Source organism: Pelobates fuscus, chromosome 4 (genome assembly GCF_036172605.1).
Source record: "Pelobates fuscus isolate aPelFus1 chromosome 4, aPelFus1.pri, whole genome shotgun sequence".
NCBI classification, from domain to species: Eukaryota; Metazoa; Chordata; class Amphibia; order Anura; family Pelobatidae; genus Pelobates; species Pelobates fuscus.
Window position 1 is genome coordinate 89,670,214 of NC_086320.1, and position 20,101 is coordinate 89,690,314.

The following is a 20,101-nucleotide window of genomic DNA, read 5'->3' on the forward strand; positions in this document are numbered from 1 at the left end:
GACCCGGAGGGAATCATTGACAGTGAGCCTCAGTAGACGATGTGCTTCCAGTTCATTTTCATTTATACTTTTATTTTTTCATTTTCATCCTCAGTTTAATTTTGTACTACCTGAACTTATTGTTTCTATGTCTATATTCCCTCACCCTGCTATTGCCGCCAGGCCCCCCCAATTCACCAGACAAACGAGACCAGCGTGCAACCTTGCCGGCTAAATGTGTTTCCCGGCTTCCGTAGCCACGTTCACACATCCAGTTGCCCAGCAGTTTAAAGAGAGCAGTATAGCACAACTCTCTGGGCTAATGATAGGAGTCGGGGTTCACGTATTAATCCCTCCCTGACATCACTCTTTTAACCCTCCCATAATAACCCCCCCCCCTCACCCATCTATGAACCTACCTATATAGCTCTCTTTAGCCAGATGTAACCTACTTAGCTTAAAGGTCACCGCCCGCTCATATACAAAAGCCCGACCCAGGCAAAACGTCGGGGGGACCCCCTCTGACAAACCTACAGACGAGTCCTTGTACCTTCCAAAGCCCAACACGCTGTCACAGGAGGGTCCCTCAGGTTGACAACCTAACGCCACTTATATCTACTTATTACCATACACACTTGACAAACTGTCACGTTAGCAACCTATAGGAATTCATGCACTCACCCCCGTGCCTTAAAAAGCGACATACGGCTTGTACGTTACGCCTGTAAACGTAAAGCTAACCTGCATTTTTTTTTTGTCCTCTCACAAAAAGAGACACACGTCGGATATCCTTGCTCAGGCAGTTTTGGGATATGCTACGCTGCAGCCTACTCATTATAGCCCAGTGGTACGACTATTTTATTATTCTCATCTTGCTACTCTAGCTATGTACACAATCGTTTACTGCACATTATTAATTTAGTTTATTTTTATTTAAAATGTGAAGTTTTCCCTTACCACTCCTCAAGTTCATATGCCAGATTGACGATGTTAATGACTGTCTACCTAGTAAGCCTTGATAACACCTGTTACCTTCGCATAGCCAGACATAACTTATATTAGCCTATACTAACGCAAACATCTTTACAAAGTTCTGTTAGCGTACTCTAAGTTTCCCGTAAAACTGTGCAGATGCAAAATTGAATAACAGCCTGACCTCCCTGAGACAGACAACCGATGTTGATGTAAGGATATGTTTTTACCTAGCAAACTAGCTTGCACATTACTCGCATGCCATATACCTTAATGTTGACCTAGGTCGTCCTCCCAATGCGACCTTAAATGTTCAAATACAATGATAGTACCTCTACTCACTGACACTCTAGCAGACACCACTCATACAGACGCAACCCACTTCTGATATATACTCTTATGCCTCAAGGTCATGCTTAATCGATACCTTTTCACATGTACACTTCACGAATAAATATTGTTATCCCAAGTGAGTAGAGAATGACAGAGAATTAATCATATTTTAATGTCAGCTAATGTAGCCTATTGAAGTTAATACTGCATGCTGTTAATTACAACCGTTCATACTGTCTCCCAGAGTTGTACGCTAGCGCAGTTAACTAAGCGTAGGTAAACGCTGCTCACTTAACTTACCAAGACAACACATTTTTTAGAGATACCAGACATATGTGAACTACATGTTTTCACCATGATCAATCTCTCTATAAGTAGCTTAACAATGAGCACAATTGGGTTAGCATAACTAATACAACCAGCCTAGTAGCATGTTATTATATCCTTGGTTCTGACGATTATAAACATTATAATATTCGTATACCTACTAACGTTGACGTAAACCTGATAACACACCAATATTTAAGCATGTAACCATCTATTATTATTTTTAATTTCGTTCAACTTGTTGAAGACACGATGTTAAGAAAGCTCATAACAAAAAATGTGTGCAGTTTCCTTGCAGCCCACGTACTTGTTCCTTTTTATTTGAAAAGTGCGCTTGTGAGAGCTGTTGTGGCTGTACAAGCAATGTTGTAAACCTTTATGCACACCAAAAATAAAGAATTACAAAAAAAAAAGATTAATCAGAAGAAAAAAAAAAAAAAATACTTTCTGAAGAAATAATCATTCTGAAAAGAAGCCTCCGTTTTATATTTTTTACAGATATGTCTAGTCCAGCCTATCCTGACATGGAAAAGGAGAAACTGACTACCCCCACGCCTAGCAAGGCTATGGTAAAATCCAAACATATAGTTTGCAGCAAATGTGCAACTCCTCTTCCAGACGGATCTAGGAAGAAAATATGCTGTCAGTGTACTGCAAACTCCTTGGAAAGAGATACGCAAAAGTATATGCAATCTTTCCTAACCTGGTTCCAAGAGAATTTGGCCCAGACCTTGGACACTATTAAAGAATCTAAAAGGGTAGAAGCCCCCATTCAACAGAAGATCAATAAAAGAAGAAGAACTTCTACATCTGAATCATCTTCGGGAGAATGTTCTTCCTCTATGGAATCAGAGGAATCAGGATCCTCATCAAGTGAACCAGTGGGGTTTCCTTCGGAGGCAATCCGAAAATTTATTAAAGAAGTTAATCTTACAATCCTACCTCAGGGATTAGAAAACCCCAAAAGAGGTTTTTCTGTGCAACAAAGCCTGGTTGATATAATGTTTAGGGAATGGAAAAACCCGGAGAAGCGTGCCTTTATTTCCAGACACTTCAAGGATATCTTCAGGCTGGCTAGCGAAGTTATGTGGGAAGATCTCCCAAAAGTTGATGTTCAGGTGGCACAGATTGCTAAAAGAACCACTATCCCTATAGGAGGAGACTGCAGCCTTAAATAATCCTATGGATAAAAGAGCCGAAACCTCGTGTAGGCGGGCTTATCAGACGGCCGGTTTCCAATGCAAAGCTTTACTGGCAGGAGCAGCAGTAGCCAGAGCAAATGGCGTTTGGCTAAATTCAGTCCAGGACAACTTATCTTCTGGCCAGGTTAATGATCTTAGTCACATGTTTCAGAACATGCATTTGGCAAATGAATTCCTTTTGGATATGTCAGTAGAAGTTCTTAAATTGGCATCCAGACAAGATGTACCTTATGGTTAAGGTCTTGGTCGGCAGATACAACATCTAAATCAGTCCTTTGTGAACTACCACTGGAAAAATCTAAATTATTCGGCGCTCCTTTAGAGGAAATCATAAGACAAATGTCAGAAACCAAAAAGGCACTTCCTCAACATAAGAAGTTCTCCTCCTGGAGACCAGGGTACAGAAATTACCAATTTAAAAGTAGATCTTTTCAAGAGAGACCACAATTTTTTTCAAAGGAAGGATAAAAGCCGGAAATTTGAACAAAGAAATTAGGTCAAAAGAACCTTCAGAGACAAAGGGAGACGTTTTTGACGCCAGAAGTGTGGAAGGAAGGCTCCAATATTTTTTTCCGGTATGGGAACAGACCACAAAAGATCCTTGGGTTCTAAGGATTATCCAAAGGGGACACAAGATTATTTTTTTGAAGAAACCAAGAGCAAGGTTTCTACTATCCACATACCAGTCCGCAAAAAGATTTCGGGCTCTATATTATCAGACCATGCTGCTTCTACACAAAAGGGTTATAGAAAAAGTTCCACAAAAACAAGAATTTCGGGGAGTCTATTCAAGACTGTTTCTGGTTCCAAAACCGGACCGCTCATTTCGTCCCATTCTGGATTTAAAGAAGATAAATCCGTTTATCCCCTAATCGCATCGATTTTTTTTTCCCTCTACTACAAAGAGGCGACGTTATGGTAAAAATAGACTTAACCCCTTAAGGACGGTTCAGGACCGTCCAATGTACTTACCCAATCGCCGTCGTTCCCCCGGCGGCGATCGGCGGTGCTCCCGTTGTGGGGAGACTGCCTGCAGCCCAGACAGTCTCCCCATGGCAGATTAGGACCCCTGTGGCCATGTGTCTGCCTGCAGGGGGACTGTCTGTGCTGACAGGCTGTCTCCCTGCCAGTGTAAAATCAGAAAAAAAATTAAAGTGAAAGTTTTGTATGTATGTATGTATGTATATGTGTATATATATGTATATGTGTGTATATATATATATATAATATACTTAATACAATGTTAAACAACAATCTGAACACCAGTCAAGCCATAAGACTTGCTTTTCCCACAGAAATCCCAAAACTGCAGCGATGTTGCAACCGCAAAGGATTCTGGGTGGGCATATGCAAATTAGTTCAACAAAGAATCACATTTTTGCCTCATTCCATTTTAAACATGGATTCCTTTTAATCTGTGTTTGCAGTATACAACTGCTTGGAACACAATTTAGGAAAAGATGCAAAACCAGTGAACCACTCATGGACAGCTGTTTCGTTGTTAATGCAACTCATCAGCATGAGGTTGGTTACTGGTTTGCTTATTGAGGCTTGGTAGTGCTTGGGAAGCAAAATCCAATTAGGTTATGGTGGGGAAAAATTGTGATTGAAAACCCCTATATATAATATACCCCTATATAATATATGTCTATATATCACATATATAATGTCATGCTAAGTGTATTTTTATATTAATATGTACATATATTAATATAAAAATACACTTATAATTAAATTACACACGTGTATATATATAATAACTATATATATTGTGTATATATATATTATTATAAAATACAAATAATAAGTAAATTAAATTACATTTTTTTTAAATAATACAAATTTAAAAAAAATTACATATCTATATGCAATTTTATTCTAACTGTATTTTGATATTAATATATATATATATATATATATATATATATATATTTATATCAAAATACACTTAGAATGAAATTGTATATATATCTATCTATGTATATATAAATAAATAAAAAGAATACGAACTATTCATATGTCCATATACAAAATTACATAAATAATTATATAAATATACACGTAGACTTCAAATATATGAATATCCATATATATTTAAATTCTACGTGCGTATTTATGTAATATTTTTACATAATTAAGTTATATTATTGATTGCAATTTAAGGGACCTGCCTGCCAACCCAGGCCGAAAGTCCAGAGAATTTAATTTGCTATCACTGTATTTTACCCTGTAACGTTCTACGACACCCTAAAACCTGTACATGGGGGTACTGTTTTACTCAGGAGACTTCGCTGAACACAAATATTAGTGATTCAAAACAGTAAAACATATCACAGCGATGATATTGTCAGTGAAAGTGGCTTTTTTTGCATTTTTCACACACAAACAGCACTTTTACTGATGATATAATTGTTGTGATACATTTTCCAGTTTTGAAAAACTAATATTTGTGTTCAGCAAAGTCTCCTGAGTATAAAAGTACCCCCCATTTACAGGTTTTATAGCGTTTATGAAAGTTACAGGGTCAAATATATGGGTCAAATATTTTTACATTGAAAATGGCCAGGTTGGTTACGTTGCCTTTGAGAGCGTATGGTAGCCCAGGAATGAGAATTACCCCCATGATGGCATACCATTTGCAAAAGAAGACAACCCAAGGTATTGCAAATGGGGTATGTCCAGTCTTTTTTAGTAACCACTTAGTCACAAACACTGGCCAAAATTAGCGTTCAATTTAGTTTTTTACTTTTTTCACACACAAACAAATATGAACGCTAACTTTGGCCAGTGTTTGCGACTAAGTGGCTACTAAAAAAGTCTGGACATACCCCATATTGAATACCCTGGGTTGTCTACTTAAAAAAAAAAAATGTACATGTGGGGTGTTATTTAGCGATTTATGACAGATAATAGTGCTACAATGTCACTATTGATACATTTTAAAAATGTATGTTTTGAAACCGCAATATCCTACTTGTACTTATAGCCCTATAACATGCAAAAAAAATAGCAAAAGGCCTGTAAACACTGGGTATTTTTGAACTCAGGACAACATTTTGAATCTATTTAGCAGTTTTTTTCAGTCGCTTTTGTAGATGAGTAAAAGATTTTTCACATAAAAGTCAAACGTGTATTTTTTTCAATTTTATCAAATTTTTTCATTTTTTTAAAATTAAATTACATGAGATTATATAAATAATGGTATGTAAAGAAAGCCCCTTTTGTCCTGAAAAAAAAAATATATAATTTGTATGGGAACAGTAAATGAGAGAGCGGAAAATTACAGCTAAACACAAACACCACAAAAGTATAAAAAGATGCCTGGTCGATAGCCACCACTTCAAGGAAATATTTAAGATTTGCAATAAGAAGAGGAAGTTCCACCATTCATTTCCAGTTCAGGGCTCTGCCGTTCGGTCTGTCATCCGCTCCAAGGATATTTACAGAGATCCTGTCTCCTCTAACAGCTCATTTGAGCGAAAAGGGTATTTCAATTATCCCATATTTAGACGACTGGCTTCTAATGGCACATACAGAAAGACAACTGCACGAGGATCTGCAGGTCACTATAAGGTTTCTTCAGGACCATGGCTGGATCTTGAATCTAAAAAAATCAGTTTGCATTCCAACAAGAGTAATAGAGTTTCTCAGTTTCGAGATCGATTCAGTCTCCATGTCAATATTTCTTCCCAAACGGAAAAGGAGAAAGATCCGGAAAACGATTTCCAACCTCCAAAGGATGAGAAGTTGTTCCTTCAGAGAGGCCATGAGCGTTTTGGGACTTCTTACAGCCACCTTCCCGGCAGTCAAATGGGCAAGATCGGAGGTCAGACCATTACAGTGGAACATCCTGACTTCCTGGTCAAAAAAAAGAGGAAGATCTAGACTAAAGATTCTTGTTATCCCCTCAGGTGAAAACTCAACTAGATTGGTGGAAAACCTCAGAGTGCCTTTCAGGAGGTTTATCTTTTCAGCCAAAGGTCTGGCTGATGGTCACCACAGACGCTTCAAACTCAGGTTGGGGAGCCCACTTAGGCTCCACCATGTTCCAAGGAAAATGGTCATCCAGGGAAGCAGAGGAATCTACAAATTTCAGAGAATTATTGGCAGTTCTGTATGCTCTTCATCACCTCAGACTTTGGTTACTTCAAAGAGCGGTCAAGATCCAGTCAGACAATCGCACAGTAGTCTCTTATATCAATCGGCAGGGAGGAACCAAAGCAAGAAAACTTTACAGTCTTTGTGCAGAAATTATGGAATGGGCACAAAGAAATCTGGAAGACATCGCGGCAGTTTACATAAGAGGCAGCGACAATGTAATAGCCGACGATTTGAACAGGGGGAAGTGGGACCAAAAGGAATGTTCTTTAAACCCAGACATATTCAGGATTTTGACAGAAAAATTCTGAGTACCAGAAGTAGATTTGATGGCAAGAAAATCAAACGAAGGTTTACCACTTCGCCTCTCTATTCAGAACAGATCAACCCAGTTGGATAGACGCTCTATCAATAAAGTGGGATTTTCAACTGGCTTACATCTTTCCACCTCTGCCATTAATCCCAAAGGTCTTCCTCAAGATACGAACAGACAAGGCGAGGATATTGGTGATAATCCCTTATTGGCCAAACAGTCTGGTTTGCGGCACTAAAGAAGATGACTCAACTATTGGGAGATTCCCAGATCAAACCGTCTCATTGTGAACAGGAACCTGCCCTTGAAAGTACTAGAAATTTTCAGGTTGACGGCTTGGCTACTGCAAGGCTGATCCTTCGAAACAAAGGTTTGCAAGATGATAGAATAACAGTCTTACTCCACGCTACTAGAAGATCAACTTCTAGGATATACTTTAGGATTTGGTCCAAGTTTCTTCACTGGTGTAAGGATCACCAGTTCCCGATATTACACCCATCCATAGATAACATTCTCCAGTTTTTGCAAGACTGCTTTGAAGCTGGCCTGGGAGTCTCAACTCTCAAAGTTTAAATATCAGCTTTGAATTTTTTTTCTTCTTAAGGATTTGACAGCCAATGTTTTCATCAGAAGATTTTTTAGGTCCATCAGCCTCAAGAGACCTCCAAAACGATCGGTGTTTCCAACATGGGACTTAGCCCTAGTCCTTCAGGCTCTTAGTACTCACCCGTTTGAACCTTTGGAGGAAGTTCCTTTAAAAAATTTTATCTCAAAGTTTTGTTTTTGGTAGCCATCACGTCAGCCAAAAGAGTGGGAGAACTTCACGCCCTATCCTCCTCAGATGAATTCACCATTTTTCACAAAGACAAGGTGGTTCTTTATCCAAGACCATCTTTTCTACCTAAAGTTTTATCTTCAAAAAATGTGAATCAGCCAATTATATTACCTTCCTTTTTTAGTGAACCGTCATCCCTTCAAGAACGCAGATGGCAAAAGTTGGACGTCAGAAGAGCGGTATGTGTATATTTAAACAGAACAAAGGAATTCAGAGTTTCGGATCATCTGTTTGTAAATTTTCAGGGTCACCTAAAGGGCAAGGTAGCTTCCCGCGGTACCTTATCTCGTTGGCTCATTCAAGCTATCGATTTAGCGTATTCTTCCACAGTCTCCTGCTACAGTCAAGGCCCATTCTACTCGAGCCATGGCTACCTCATGGGCAGAAAGAGCACTTGCATCTCCAGAAGTCATTTGCAAGGCGGCATGCTGGTCGTCTTTCAACACCTTTATCAAGCACTATTGGCTAGACATATTCTCTGCCTCTGAAGCTGGGCGTAAGGTGTTACAAGCCGTTGTGGCATAGGTCCCGCCCAGATGGATTCTTGCTATATCCCATAAGTGACTGCCACCATATGACAGAAAAAACTGAAATTTTTACTCACCGTAAATTCTTTTTTTCTTAATCTGGTGGCAGTATTATTTCCCTCCCTCTTTATTAAAGAATTTTTGCATTGGATGTTTCTTGGTCTGGTTTCTTTACTTGTTACGTACTGGGGTAGGTTTTGCGGTCTCGGCCATTTATAGGTAAAGGGGGAGGATCCTTTTTAATAAATATGCTTGTTAAAAGTCTTGTCCACAGGGAGGAGCAAAACCCATAAGTGACTGCCACCATATTAAGAAAAAAAGAATTTACGGTGAGTAAAAATTTCTGTTTTTTAATTGAGGTTGGGGTTAATGGGATATGTAGTTTGCTACATGGCATTAATGCCTTCTGTCATTCAAGCTATGCAGCTGCTTTCAGTTCATGGACGGTTTTGTGGGAGGAGTTAGAGGATGCTGTTGCAATGAACAACAAAAGTGTTCTGGCACCTTTACAGTGGGCTGTAAAGAATCCTGAAAGGGATGTGAGAAATTGTATAGCTTGCCCAAGCAGAAGAGGAACCATAGTTCCTTCCTGTGATGTCTGTCACTGAGTGGGTGGGTGTATGAGTAATTTGTTTTTGCATCTTGCTGCAGTTGTGTGTTGGAAGCCTAGTACCTCCTTGCTCCTGAAGTTATGCAAGTTGTGATGGTGATTATAATCTGTGTGTGAAGAATTCTATGCATATACTATTCCTGTTACTGTAGTGAATTGTAAAAGCAAAGATTTTCATGGCTATTCTCCAAATTGAAAATTGAGTTGGTGCTATTAAATTCAGTTGAAAATAGAAGTTTTTGAAACTTTATTTTTTTCCCCTCCACTTTAAACAAAACTCCTGGAATAGGCAGTAGCGAACGGGATAACACCGTTTCTCATGAATCGCTGTGTAAACTGATACCATCTGTTTGCACATGCAAGTCAGTGAACAGGAAACTTTTTACTTTTACATTTTATTTCTGTGCAGACAAAAAAAAAAAAAAAAACAGAAATGCAATAGGTAGATTTCATGCCAGCTTTGTTTCCTGGCTGCAAAATAGATTTATCTAGGACTTAAAGGGACATTTTAAGCAAGCAAACCACTGCAGCCTCCAGTGCCATTCCCTTGTTGCCTTGCCTTGGTTTAATATAAAACCATTCTGAAATGCCACCTCTTGGCCACATTACTAATGTGAAATGAACACCTCTGCATTACTAATGTCAATTTCACCCAATCTGCTTGGGGTAGGTTAACCCAGTACTCTGCCAGTGTTGTGCGGGTTGGACAAAATTTAAAAAGTGGGAGGCACGTATACAAACTGTTGTAATTCCTACACCGTTCACCTGATTTGGATGTAAATACCCTCAAATTAAAGCTGAAAGTCTGCAGTTAAAGCACATCTTGTTTGTTTCATTTCATTGTTGGTGTATAGAGCCAAAAAGATTAGAATTGTGTTGATGTCCCAATATTTATGGACCTGACTAGTCCTGTTTAAGTTGGAAAACTGATGATGCTTTAAGATTACTATTTAGGAACACACACGACTGCAGGATCCTCCATATTGTGCATGTGCAAATAGATCGAGCGAGGGTTTAGGGTGTGAGCACCTGGAAGATCCTGTTTGTGTCAAACTTGCACCAATAACCTGCTACCACAACATTGGACTATAATTATGATGCTTGACTGTCCCATTACCAGATTGCAGATAAAAGTTCATTTAATACCCAAAAAGCATTTTAAATATTTTCTCCATGTATTTTAAATTCATGTAATATTCAATATCTACTTTTTAAATTTTTTTTTTATTTACATTTTTTTTATTTTGTTTTGTATTTCCATAGATTTTCTTTGTTGTTTCTGGACCAAGAAGAATATTTTTTTGAGCAGCACTTAGCCTGTCATATATCCAAAGAAAATGATCATTCTGAAAGGTAAAACTTCACAACATTCTTATAAAATAATTTTTTTTTTTTTTATGTATGTGAAAGGGTGAACTATTTACAGAATATTGTAATGGTAAGTGAAGTGTCATTACCAATCAAAACTCATAATTGTGAGAATGGTTACTGTAACAAGCCAGCCCTCAAACACCCAAAAATGCAAGTCAATCAGTTGTGCCTGAAAGGGAGATTTCATTTTTTTATTTTTTTTTTTAACCTCTTCACCACTAAGCACTTTGATTTTAAAAAGTGTTAGTGTAACATTTATTTGAAAATTAATTCATATATACTATAAATGTCTGCTGTATAAAAGTTAATAATGGGATCTGTTCACACATACCAGAATGATATACTTCTTATTGGTGTAGCCTGTACCTGGTGAAGCTGCTTTAGAACAAGGCAAGAAAACTTTATATTGGTAATGCAATAATGTTGTTGGTGCATTAACAATAGAATAATGTGTTTAAAATACTTTGGGGAAATTCTGTGTGGGTTTTATTTTCACATTTTTTTATTTTTTTTTAATGTTTTAGGAAAATCCGCGGCTCACTTAAAGTATGTTCAAAATCCCTTATTTTTGAACCTGATGATATAAATAAACCTATATACAAGGTACGTTATTGCATTACAAAAAACTGTTTGGTCCATCGCTTATCAATCAGAAATTCCCAACCCTGGCTTCCAGTTGTACAAGCCTACACCTGGAGAATTCAAAGTCACATGTCCCTTTTTACAAAATGGCTTTTTGGTTACACAATCTAACTTTTCATGCAGTAATATACTGTGGTACAGGGAAAATGTACACCCCTAATCAAAAAAAGCACCTTGAAAGACCTCCCCCTGTACTCCAGCTGAGTACATCTGAGTCCCAAACGCAGTAGTGATTATAAGTGGGAATATAGCTCCCAATTCCCCAAACATGAGCCTAGAGTTCATGAAGGGGTAAGATGATCTGTTTAATCCAGGCTCAATGGCATGCTTTTATGCAGTACAAGGACACAGAAAACACGCCCATGACACTCCCACACAAAACAGGGTAATGCCTCCCCTGTGCCTGTGAGATAATTGAGTCAGGAATTGTACAAACTCAATTGCCTCCAGGCACAAAAAAAAACACATACAATTTACAAACACCCCAAAAGTACCTTCAAAACACATGAAAACCACACAAACGTTACATCCCTTAATAGCCCCGATCTTGGTGACCAACATATCCAAAAATCACCCATATCGGTTCAGGGGTTCGAGATTTCCATGGAGGTCAATTATTTGACAGACCGCGCACATGGTCCTATGCCCAAAACCGTTCCATGAAAACCGGGCATAGGTAACATAAAAACAAAGTTTAACCCCTTTAGGACCAAACTTCTGGAATAAAAGGGCATCATGACATGTCACACAACATGACATGTCCTTAAGGGGTTAAATGGATTCCCAAACTGAGGTAGAGAATGGTTCCTGAGAAGGTAAAATAGGGGATTTGTCACAATGTTGTTGGATGTTAGAAAAATATATCTTTAGGTTTCGTAATGTTACAGATTGCCCTGCGGGACTGCACAAGAATTGATGAAGTGGAAGATGGAAACACAGAATTATTATTCTCAAGGTATGACTCATTATACTTTTTATAACATTTTACCATGTTTATTCTTAGATCCTACACTTCTTTAGTTGACATGTAACTTTTTTTATTTTTATTTTTTTCTCCCCCTTTTTTCTTAGCCACTCACACAGGCGATTCTCTGTGCTATTTACTCAGGTAGGATCCTCCAGTTTCTCTGCACATTTAAACGTAACAAATGACACATATTTTAATGTTATGTTGCCAAGAAGGAATATCGACAACAGTCTCTGGAACACATTGTCTGAACATAGGTTTTTCTTAACAGTAATGTGTTTTCAGTGGCTATTTGAAGGTTTTGGGTTTTTTATTTGTTCTGTTTTTGTACAATACTTATTGGGTTATAGTGTTCTGAACAACACAATTTACAGGACTAGTGTCTAAGATGAACTTGAAACATAGTAGCATTTTGCTTAGTCCATTGCATGTTTTCTCTGTTTTATTATTGATGGACTATTAATTACCTGCTAGACCTTATAACAGTCTTGTGTGTGTGTGTTAAAGTTAAATGAACCCAGCAGGAGATAAGAACTTCTAACATAAACACACTGTGCTGTCAAACTAGAACAGATTATGTATTATCTCACACTTCTAAGGATGCTTGATTGTTGCTTCGAATTATGTAGAAATTTGATTATCCAGTATGAACTCTGCTACCCCATAAAAAAATATTACCTGTAGTCCACTCCAATTCTCTGTTTGCACTGAACTGAGACTTTAATGAGCATCGTTTTGTGAATTAAATCGAGACTGCGCTGAAACTGTGTACTGTGAATTTACAGTAGTACACTGTCCTATGGGGTGTGAAGTGAATTTTACTGCAGTATTGTGTAACATGAGAACTTCCAAGACAGCTTGCATCCCAGTAAAGTTTTGCTGATCCTCTGCTTGCTTCAACACTGTGCAAGAGATAGCTTTACATGTGAAAATAAGTTAACCTTTTCTGACACGTGAATTACATTTTAGGAGCTAGATCTATTGGTTTTACCTGTAACATGTTTGTGATGTATAAATTTTATTTATTATTGATCAGGTTTACCTCATTAAAGAGCAGAACACAGTAGCACCTTACCGAATTGAACGTGTAAGTAATGGTTTGCAATATTAATGATCTTCGTCTTTTTGCCCCTATCTCTCCCGCTCCAGTTAAGATTAGACCTTGTTCATGCAGCAATAAATTTTGCCAAAGTCAATTTATAGAATTGGTTATAGTGCCTGGAGTTCTCCGGTGCTGTCTCACCATTTAGTGTTAAACTGTTTTCAAGCCGTTTAACACTAAGGATCCCTGACTACCCATAGCCCAGCCCCTCTGGATGTTTGGCTAAGGTAAAGATTACATATTTCCTTCTAGCAATACTAATTGATACCAGCAATGGGTGCTGTAATAGGCTGAAAGTGGTCAGCTGATACACAGCCCATCATCTCCACCCATTGCTGTTCAGGCTAATGCTTCCTTATTAGCCCAAGAAGCACAGAAGAGATGGGCTGCTGGGGATTTAAAGCCTTAACTAGTTGGCCTTAAATTTGAAATGCAATTTGGGAAAACAAGTGGATTTCCCAAATATTGGATTCTGCTGGCTGGTGCTTTTGAGAGTTAGTGCTTGCTCATCTCCTGTTGTGTCTGTGTGGGCTAGGAGGAGGAAGTGACAGCCTCTAACTTCCTCCCAGCACTCCATGCAAATAAGGTTAAAGTTCCGTAGTGCATGACCAGGACCCTGAAGGGACATGTCCATCCCATGGGCCTTCTCACCCTGCGGTTCCCAACCTGGGAGTTGTGCCTGCACCGGCATTACTGATTTTCATTTAGAAAAAAAAAAAAAAATACACTTGGGGTAAGCTTGGGAACTGCTGATCTAGCATATCTTTAACGGGTTACTCCAACCCTTTTTCACTATTTTATTTAATAGTTTAGTTTTGAACATTTTGTGTATTGCTCCCCTTACCCTTATTTTTTAATTTGGAGCATTTCTACACCCTGCCAATCCTTGTGCTGCAACTTTCCTTTCAATAGTCCAGTTAAAGCTTCTCTATAGAAAATATTTGATTGGGCCGTGCTCGTAAGCGCACTCTGAGGGGAGGGAGGAAATGGGAAGTGGACAAAGGGAGGGCATAAACATAAATAAAACTGCTGCATGTTAGAGACCTGTAGGGTTGCTGGGTGGGAACAAATGGGGTTTGGGTGGAGGGTGAGGACATATAAGCTTTCCCTTGAAGGCTTGTTCCCAGCACTGCCTGCAAGGCTAGAAGCTGATTACATATGTTGCTATGATGCAGCACGTACTAACAACCGGTGTAATTTTTGTACAAAATTAACGTAACTAGTCCCCATACTGGAGATATCTCTGCATGTGCAGCATATCAAGCTGAAACACTGCACATGGAGATTCCTTCCATTATGACCACTTTCAGAAGCATAAGCGGTCATGGAGGTTGGAGTAGACCTTTAATCTCTCCAAAGAGATCCCATAGAATAGCAAAGCATGTGAAATTCACCTTTCTGTAGCGCTTATTCATTATGTACCGCATTGAAATCCAAATGGAAAAATTTAAGCTAACATAGCCGATCTTGATAAATTCTCCAACTCTGCTTTAGACACAGCCTAACTAGTTCAGCCTGGATTTTTAATGGGCTTCAATTCAGTACAGTTTTGAGTAATAAAGGGTTTAGTTCTAACCTACCGATTGATATAGAAGTTTACTTTAAATCTTTTGCAAATCCAAGAAGCAAAATTAATTTTTATTTTGTGATTTATAAATAAATTATAAAGTTTAACAGCTTTACTGCAATTACTCATTTCAAATGTAACTTGATTAAGAAAGCAATTATTATTTTTTTTACATTTTATTTTTTCCCTCTACACCTGATTTGTATCTCCTGATGTATATTTGTAACTAGCATGATGGAAATATATGTACTTATAACTTCCCTTTTTTTTTTTTTTCTTAAACCACAAATTTTAAGATTTAGAAAAAAAAGTCTGGCTTGTGAAGCACAAGATTTCAACATCAGAATTTCCTATGACAAAATGAAACTGTTAAAAAGCGTCTCCATTTTCTATCTAGCCCCGTGACTTCCATATATTGTGCTTCCTGGGGACATCTATTTAACCCCTTAAGGACCAAACTTCTGGAATAAAAGGGAATCATGACGTGTCAGACATGTCATGTGTCCTTAAGGGGTTAAACTAAAAACAAAAAGGCATGGTTGATACCAATATAAGAAGCTGAAGTATTTTGAAAATGTAGTTGACTGCTTACCTTAAGAGCTCTTATTTTAAAAATCTATTAATTTAGTTTAGTTATTGCGTCAGAAATACAAATGTGTTTTTCCCAATGCCATATTGCCCTAGGAGTTGTGTAGGTGACCGGCCCTCCACCTATCATTTATTTTTTTTTTTTTCTCCCGGTCAGCGCAGGTCTCCGTGGCTGGTCCTACCTCCTTGGCTGAGATTATCGAAACTGATAGCCAGAGCCAAATCAAGGCATTGTAATAGTAGAGCATTGGGAAAATGCCATGCTATGCCAATCAGTCTCTCTGATACCATCTGGTACAAATGGCAGGAATATGTGCTCTTATTTGCTGGAAGCGGAATAATTATGCTTCCAGTTTGGATTGATTTTATTTATTTTTATTTTTTTTAAACCTGAAATTAGAAATTTACTGTAAATTTCTAACATCTCCCTTTAGTAAATAACCATGTAATACTTTCAAAACGTGATCTTCTTAAAGAGGAAGGGATCAACCTTGCTTTCCATTCAATGGCAATATTTTTTGCTAGAGAAAAGACACATCTATGCACTAAATTATTCTTATGTTGTTTGGCTCTATGTACACTCAACACACACAATGTTGTCTTAAATTAATGTAACTGCAGCTAGAAAGCTAGAATAACACATCGGGGTTTTCACGAGGCTCCAAATTTTGTTGAATTAAATTTTTTTTATTGTAAAATTTTAAGCTAAAATAGCCAACCTGCGACTATAGCGAAGTTGGAGAATTTTTCTTGAGTAATTTTTTCAAAAGAGATTTTAATTTACAACTTGAATCTGTTATGTCCCTGCTTTAAATAAATCTATTGCTAGGCACTTCTTTGCATTGATCGACGAGTGTACTGCTATAACTGACAACTGGAATTTACAGTACAACTGTCTTAATATTTTATTTTCATTTTTCTCCTCAACCACTTTTTAGGGTGAAAACCGTTTTATCTTTCAGCTGGAGGAATCTAGGAAGCTTGATGATGTTGTTCAAACTTTGCATCAGGTATAACATTGTAAAATAATGTGGGTTGTGAGACACGCCAGACTAATGTTAAGATATTATGCATAAGTCTTTAAACAGGGATGGGGAATTCCTATCGCCCACTGCCCAGGCAATGCAGTTCTGGTCAGGAAGATTGTTGTGCCTTTAGCTCTGCCGTGGACAGTTGGCAGGGCTGCAATGGGGCAGGGTTGTCTCTGGGCAGGGAACGTTTGGTCTGACATTCTGGAGGATGCACACCACAGTAGTCATTCCAGCACTCACTAATGAGAGCACAGCTGCCGGGATTTCTAGTATGTGTTGACTTAGTGAGTGATGCTGGGAATGTGGGGAGCAATTACTGTGGTCTGCATCGATTGTACCACATAGGATCACGGCACCCCTCGTTGCAGAAAACTGTGCAGGCTAATCAAAATGTGCACACACAGCCAGCACACTCTCTAACACCAAAAAGGTTACTCACTCCAGGAGCCAAACTGGAAGCAATACTGAATTAGAGAATTTTCAGTTTGGCTATTATTGAGCTCAGTTTGAAATTCACATTGAATATATGTTGAATTCCCACTTCTGAGAATAATCCTGTATATGTGGAGCGAGGGGTGTCAGTGTGAGGCATTTGGGCTCCATTTGTGAGTAGCCTTGTTGAAGAGAAACCTTGACATTGTCCAAGTGGAAGGTACTTGGGACTGTACATGACTGATGCAAATACTTCAGTTAAAGGATCACTCTACACCCCAAAAGAACTTCAGCTTACTGAAGTTCTTTATGGGTGAGTAGTATCCCAGTTTAACCCCAGTGTTTAAAGATGTGCAGATTTCTATGAGATTCTATGAATTAATTAGGAACACCCCATAGCTGTTAAACAGTCAGGGAGGTTTGATGCCATTAGCTCCCTTGAGCTAACAAAAGTGGCAGGCACACTATACTTGAGTTATTATTTATTTCCGTAGCTTATTACAATATGGGGGATTTAACCATAAATGGGACAATTACAAGAAAACTAAAAGGAATAGTAGGTTAACGAGGACCCTGCTCAAATGAGCTTAGTCTATAGGAGGTGAGGTGTAAAACACAATAGGACAGGAAATAGCAATCAAATAAGATGAGTGAAGCAGAGCTGGTGGAGAGAGTAGAGTGCTGCCTTTTAAGAGAAAGCATGGGACAGGTATGTGAGGTAGAGGTTACTCTCGGAGGCCATAAGCTTTCCTAAAGCTTTCCTAAAGAGATGGGGTTTAAGGCACTTCTTAAATGATTGAAGAGAGGGTTACAGTAATCCATGCGGGAAATTACTAGAGCACGGACAAGCTCCTTAGCAGCATCTTGTGTAAGAAAGGGGCGAATGCGGGCTATGTTTGTAAGCTAGAATCTACTGGATGTGAGGCTCAGAGGTGAAGCCAGAATAAAGTATGACACCAAGACAGTGCGCTTGCAAGGATGGACTGATGTTGATACCACTAACTTGAAGGGAGAGCGAAAGAGGAGGATCAGTATTAGGAGAAGGAAAGACGAGGAATGGCAAGCAGAGACACGTTAGATCACGGCAGGGGAGAGGTATATCTGGGTGTCATAGGCACACAGGTGGTAGTGGAATGCAAATGAGCCTTGGGGGACTACAACTGAGACAGGACAAAGGGAGGAGGTATCATTCGAAAAGGAGACCATGAATGAGCGTTGGAATAGATAAGCGGAAAACCACGAGAGGACAGTCAGAGACAGTGATTTAAGGATTCGTATTTTTATGGTGGACAGACCCAGTTAAATGCAACCCATACAAGACTACCCTCTTAACTTTGGAGACTAAATGTGTAATTTTTGTTCTGAAGTGGAAGTATTCCTACCAATTCTGGTTGGGAGCACTGTTACCAGAATCTCTTGTTGTGTGCTTCACAGGTGACTTCTAAAATCCCAGAATATTATGATGTACATGCATCTCACTGTGTATTTAGATTTGGGGCTACATTTTACTTTAAAAGCCTATCTGCCATTCTGGACATCAGTGAGGTTGCATAGAGCTGCACCTTACAGGCTTCCAAAGGTGGTCTTTAAGCTTTCATACTGGCTGTATTTAAGTGTTTATCAACTTAGAGTAAACTTTTGAATTTTTAAGTGGTTTACTTTTGCATTTTCTTTAAAGGCTAGATGCTGTCTAGATTTGTGCAATGACTATATTTCTGATTCTTTTAATTATTACCCCCTGCAAAATATTATGCTGATATGTTCCAGTGTCGTTCCCCCCACCCCTCCCCCATTTGTATGATCAATGTGTATTGTTCTCACCTACTTTAACCCTGTTTCAAAAGGGGCTTTCAGTGTAGTGGTTATGGTGTAAAGAGCCTATGGGCACTGTCACTTATAGGTTGACCAGCCCCCACTTCTAGAACCATAATTGGGGAAGATATGACTTATCTTAACCCTTAGTGACACTAAAAATCTTAATACAATGGAGAATCTGTAGTTGGACATGCAACTTGTTCTTTTTTTAATTCCCAATTGCAGTGTATTGAAAAAAGAATTGCAGAGTTTAGACTCTTAAATATTAATCAATTTACTGAAGGTAAAACTGTAAAATGTAACACCAGGATTTCAGTAAAGCATAAATACATAACTTGGTTTGTACTCAATACATTGGGAATGTGGTCTCCTTTTCCTGATCATCTGTGTTTGGCCTAAGATACCCTGGTCAGTGTTTGACTAATCCACTGGTTGAATAACTCTGAAAATAAGGAGGAAAAATGATTTTAAGAAGTGGTATTGTAAATTTGTATTCAACATGAGTTGCTTCTACCTTGGTACTAATATATAAACTTGATATCATTTCCAGCTTCAAAGAGCGTCTTACCTAGACAAGCTTGGAGATCAGACTGCTATGGTAAGCTATAAATGTCATTGATGCCTAAAGCATTGGGTGCTAAGCTGTAAAATCGCCTGATTCATTTCTGCTCTCTTGCATATCCTCTCGAAGTGTAATATGTATATTTAGGCTGTATTAGAAGCAGTAAAGTTGTGTATAAAAAAAAAGATAAAAATGTTTGTTTTTCATATTAGATAACTGCAATTCTCCAGTCACGTTTAGCCAGAACATCATTTGATAAGAATAGGTAAGTACATGTGACCACTTATTGGCCATTATGTGAATGGAAAATGGTGGGAGTAAAATTGAAAAAGTGAACTTAAAAATTGGTTAATTGCTCAAAAAAAGCCCTTTTTTTATTGCTCCATTGGCACAGCTCCTGTTGTCTACTTTTGTGTGTTTGCTTTTTTTTTTTTTTTGGTTTTGTTTTACTTTCCTTATTTCGTTTTTATTTTTTATTTTTTTCCTCCCATTTTCTCTCGCTTGGCTGATTTGACATGCATGGTAAATGTTTACACGTTTATAAAACTGGGATGGAACATTGGCTGGGGTGTTGAAAGCAACATTGTATAACCATGTCTTGCAGCTTTCAAAGTGTGTCTGAAACTTCAAACATGGAATGTGAAGCAGAAATGGTGACACCGCTTGTCAGTAATCCTGGGCATGTGTGCATTACTGATAAATGCCTATACTTCCAGCCATTAAATGGTTACCCGGTAAGTAAGCAATATTTATGAGGGTGGTGTCTTTTGTTTAGTTTGTGATCTTTGTGTGTAGATTTTAGGTGTGAAAGTCACTTCAGTGCGGTGT

General features: G+C 38.3%; 1 protein-coding gene across 1 annotated transcript in view; it reads left to right on the forward strand.

The window, feature by feature from the left end:
• Positions 1-20,101, forward strand: part of NSMAF (neutral sphingomyelinase activation associated factor) — a 69,890-nt gene that overhangs the window by 15,223 nt on the left and 34,566 nt on the right. The window contains exons 2-10 of the mRNA XM_063450414.1: positions 10,460-10,549; positions 11,092-11,170; positions 12,097-12,164; positions 12,281-12,317; positions 13,213-13,263; positions 16,372-16,443; positions 19,262-19,309; positions 19,486-19,538; positions 19,878-20,007. Coding sequence (XP_063306484.1) covers positions 10,460-10,549; positions 11,092-11,170; positions 12,097-12,164; positions 12,281-12,317; positions 13,213-13,263; positions 16,372-16,443; positions 19,262-19,309; positions 19,486-19,538; positions 19,878-20,007 — 628 coding nt within the window. The remainder of the gene's footprint in view (positions 1-10,459; positions 10,550-11,091; positions 11,171-12,096; positions 12,165-12,280; positions 12,318-13,212; positions 13,264-16,371; positions 16,444-19,261; positions 19,310-19,485; positions 19,539-19,877; positions 20,008-20,101) is intronic.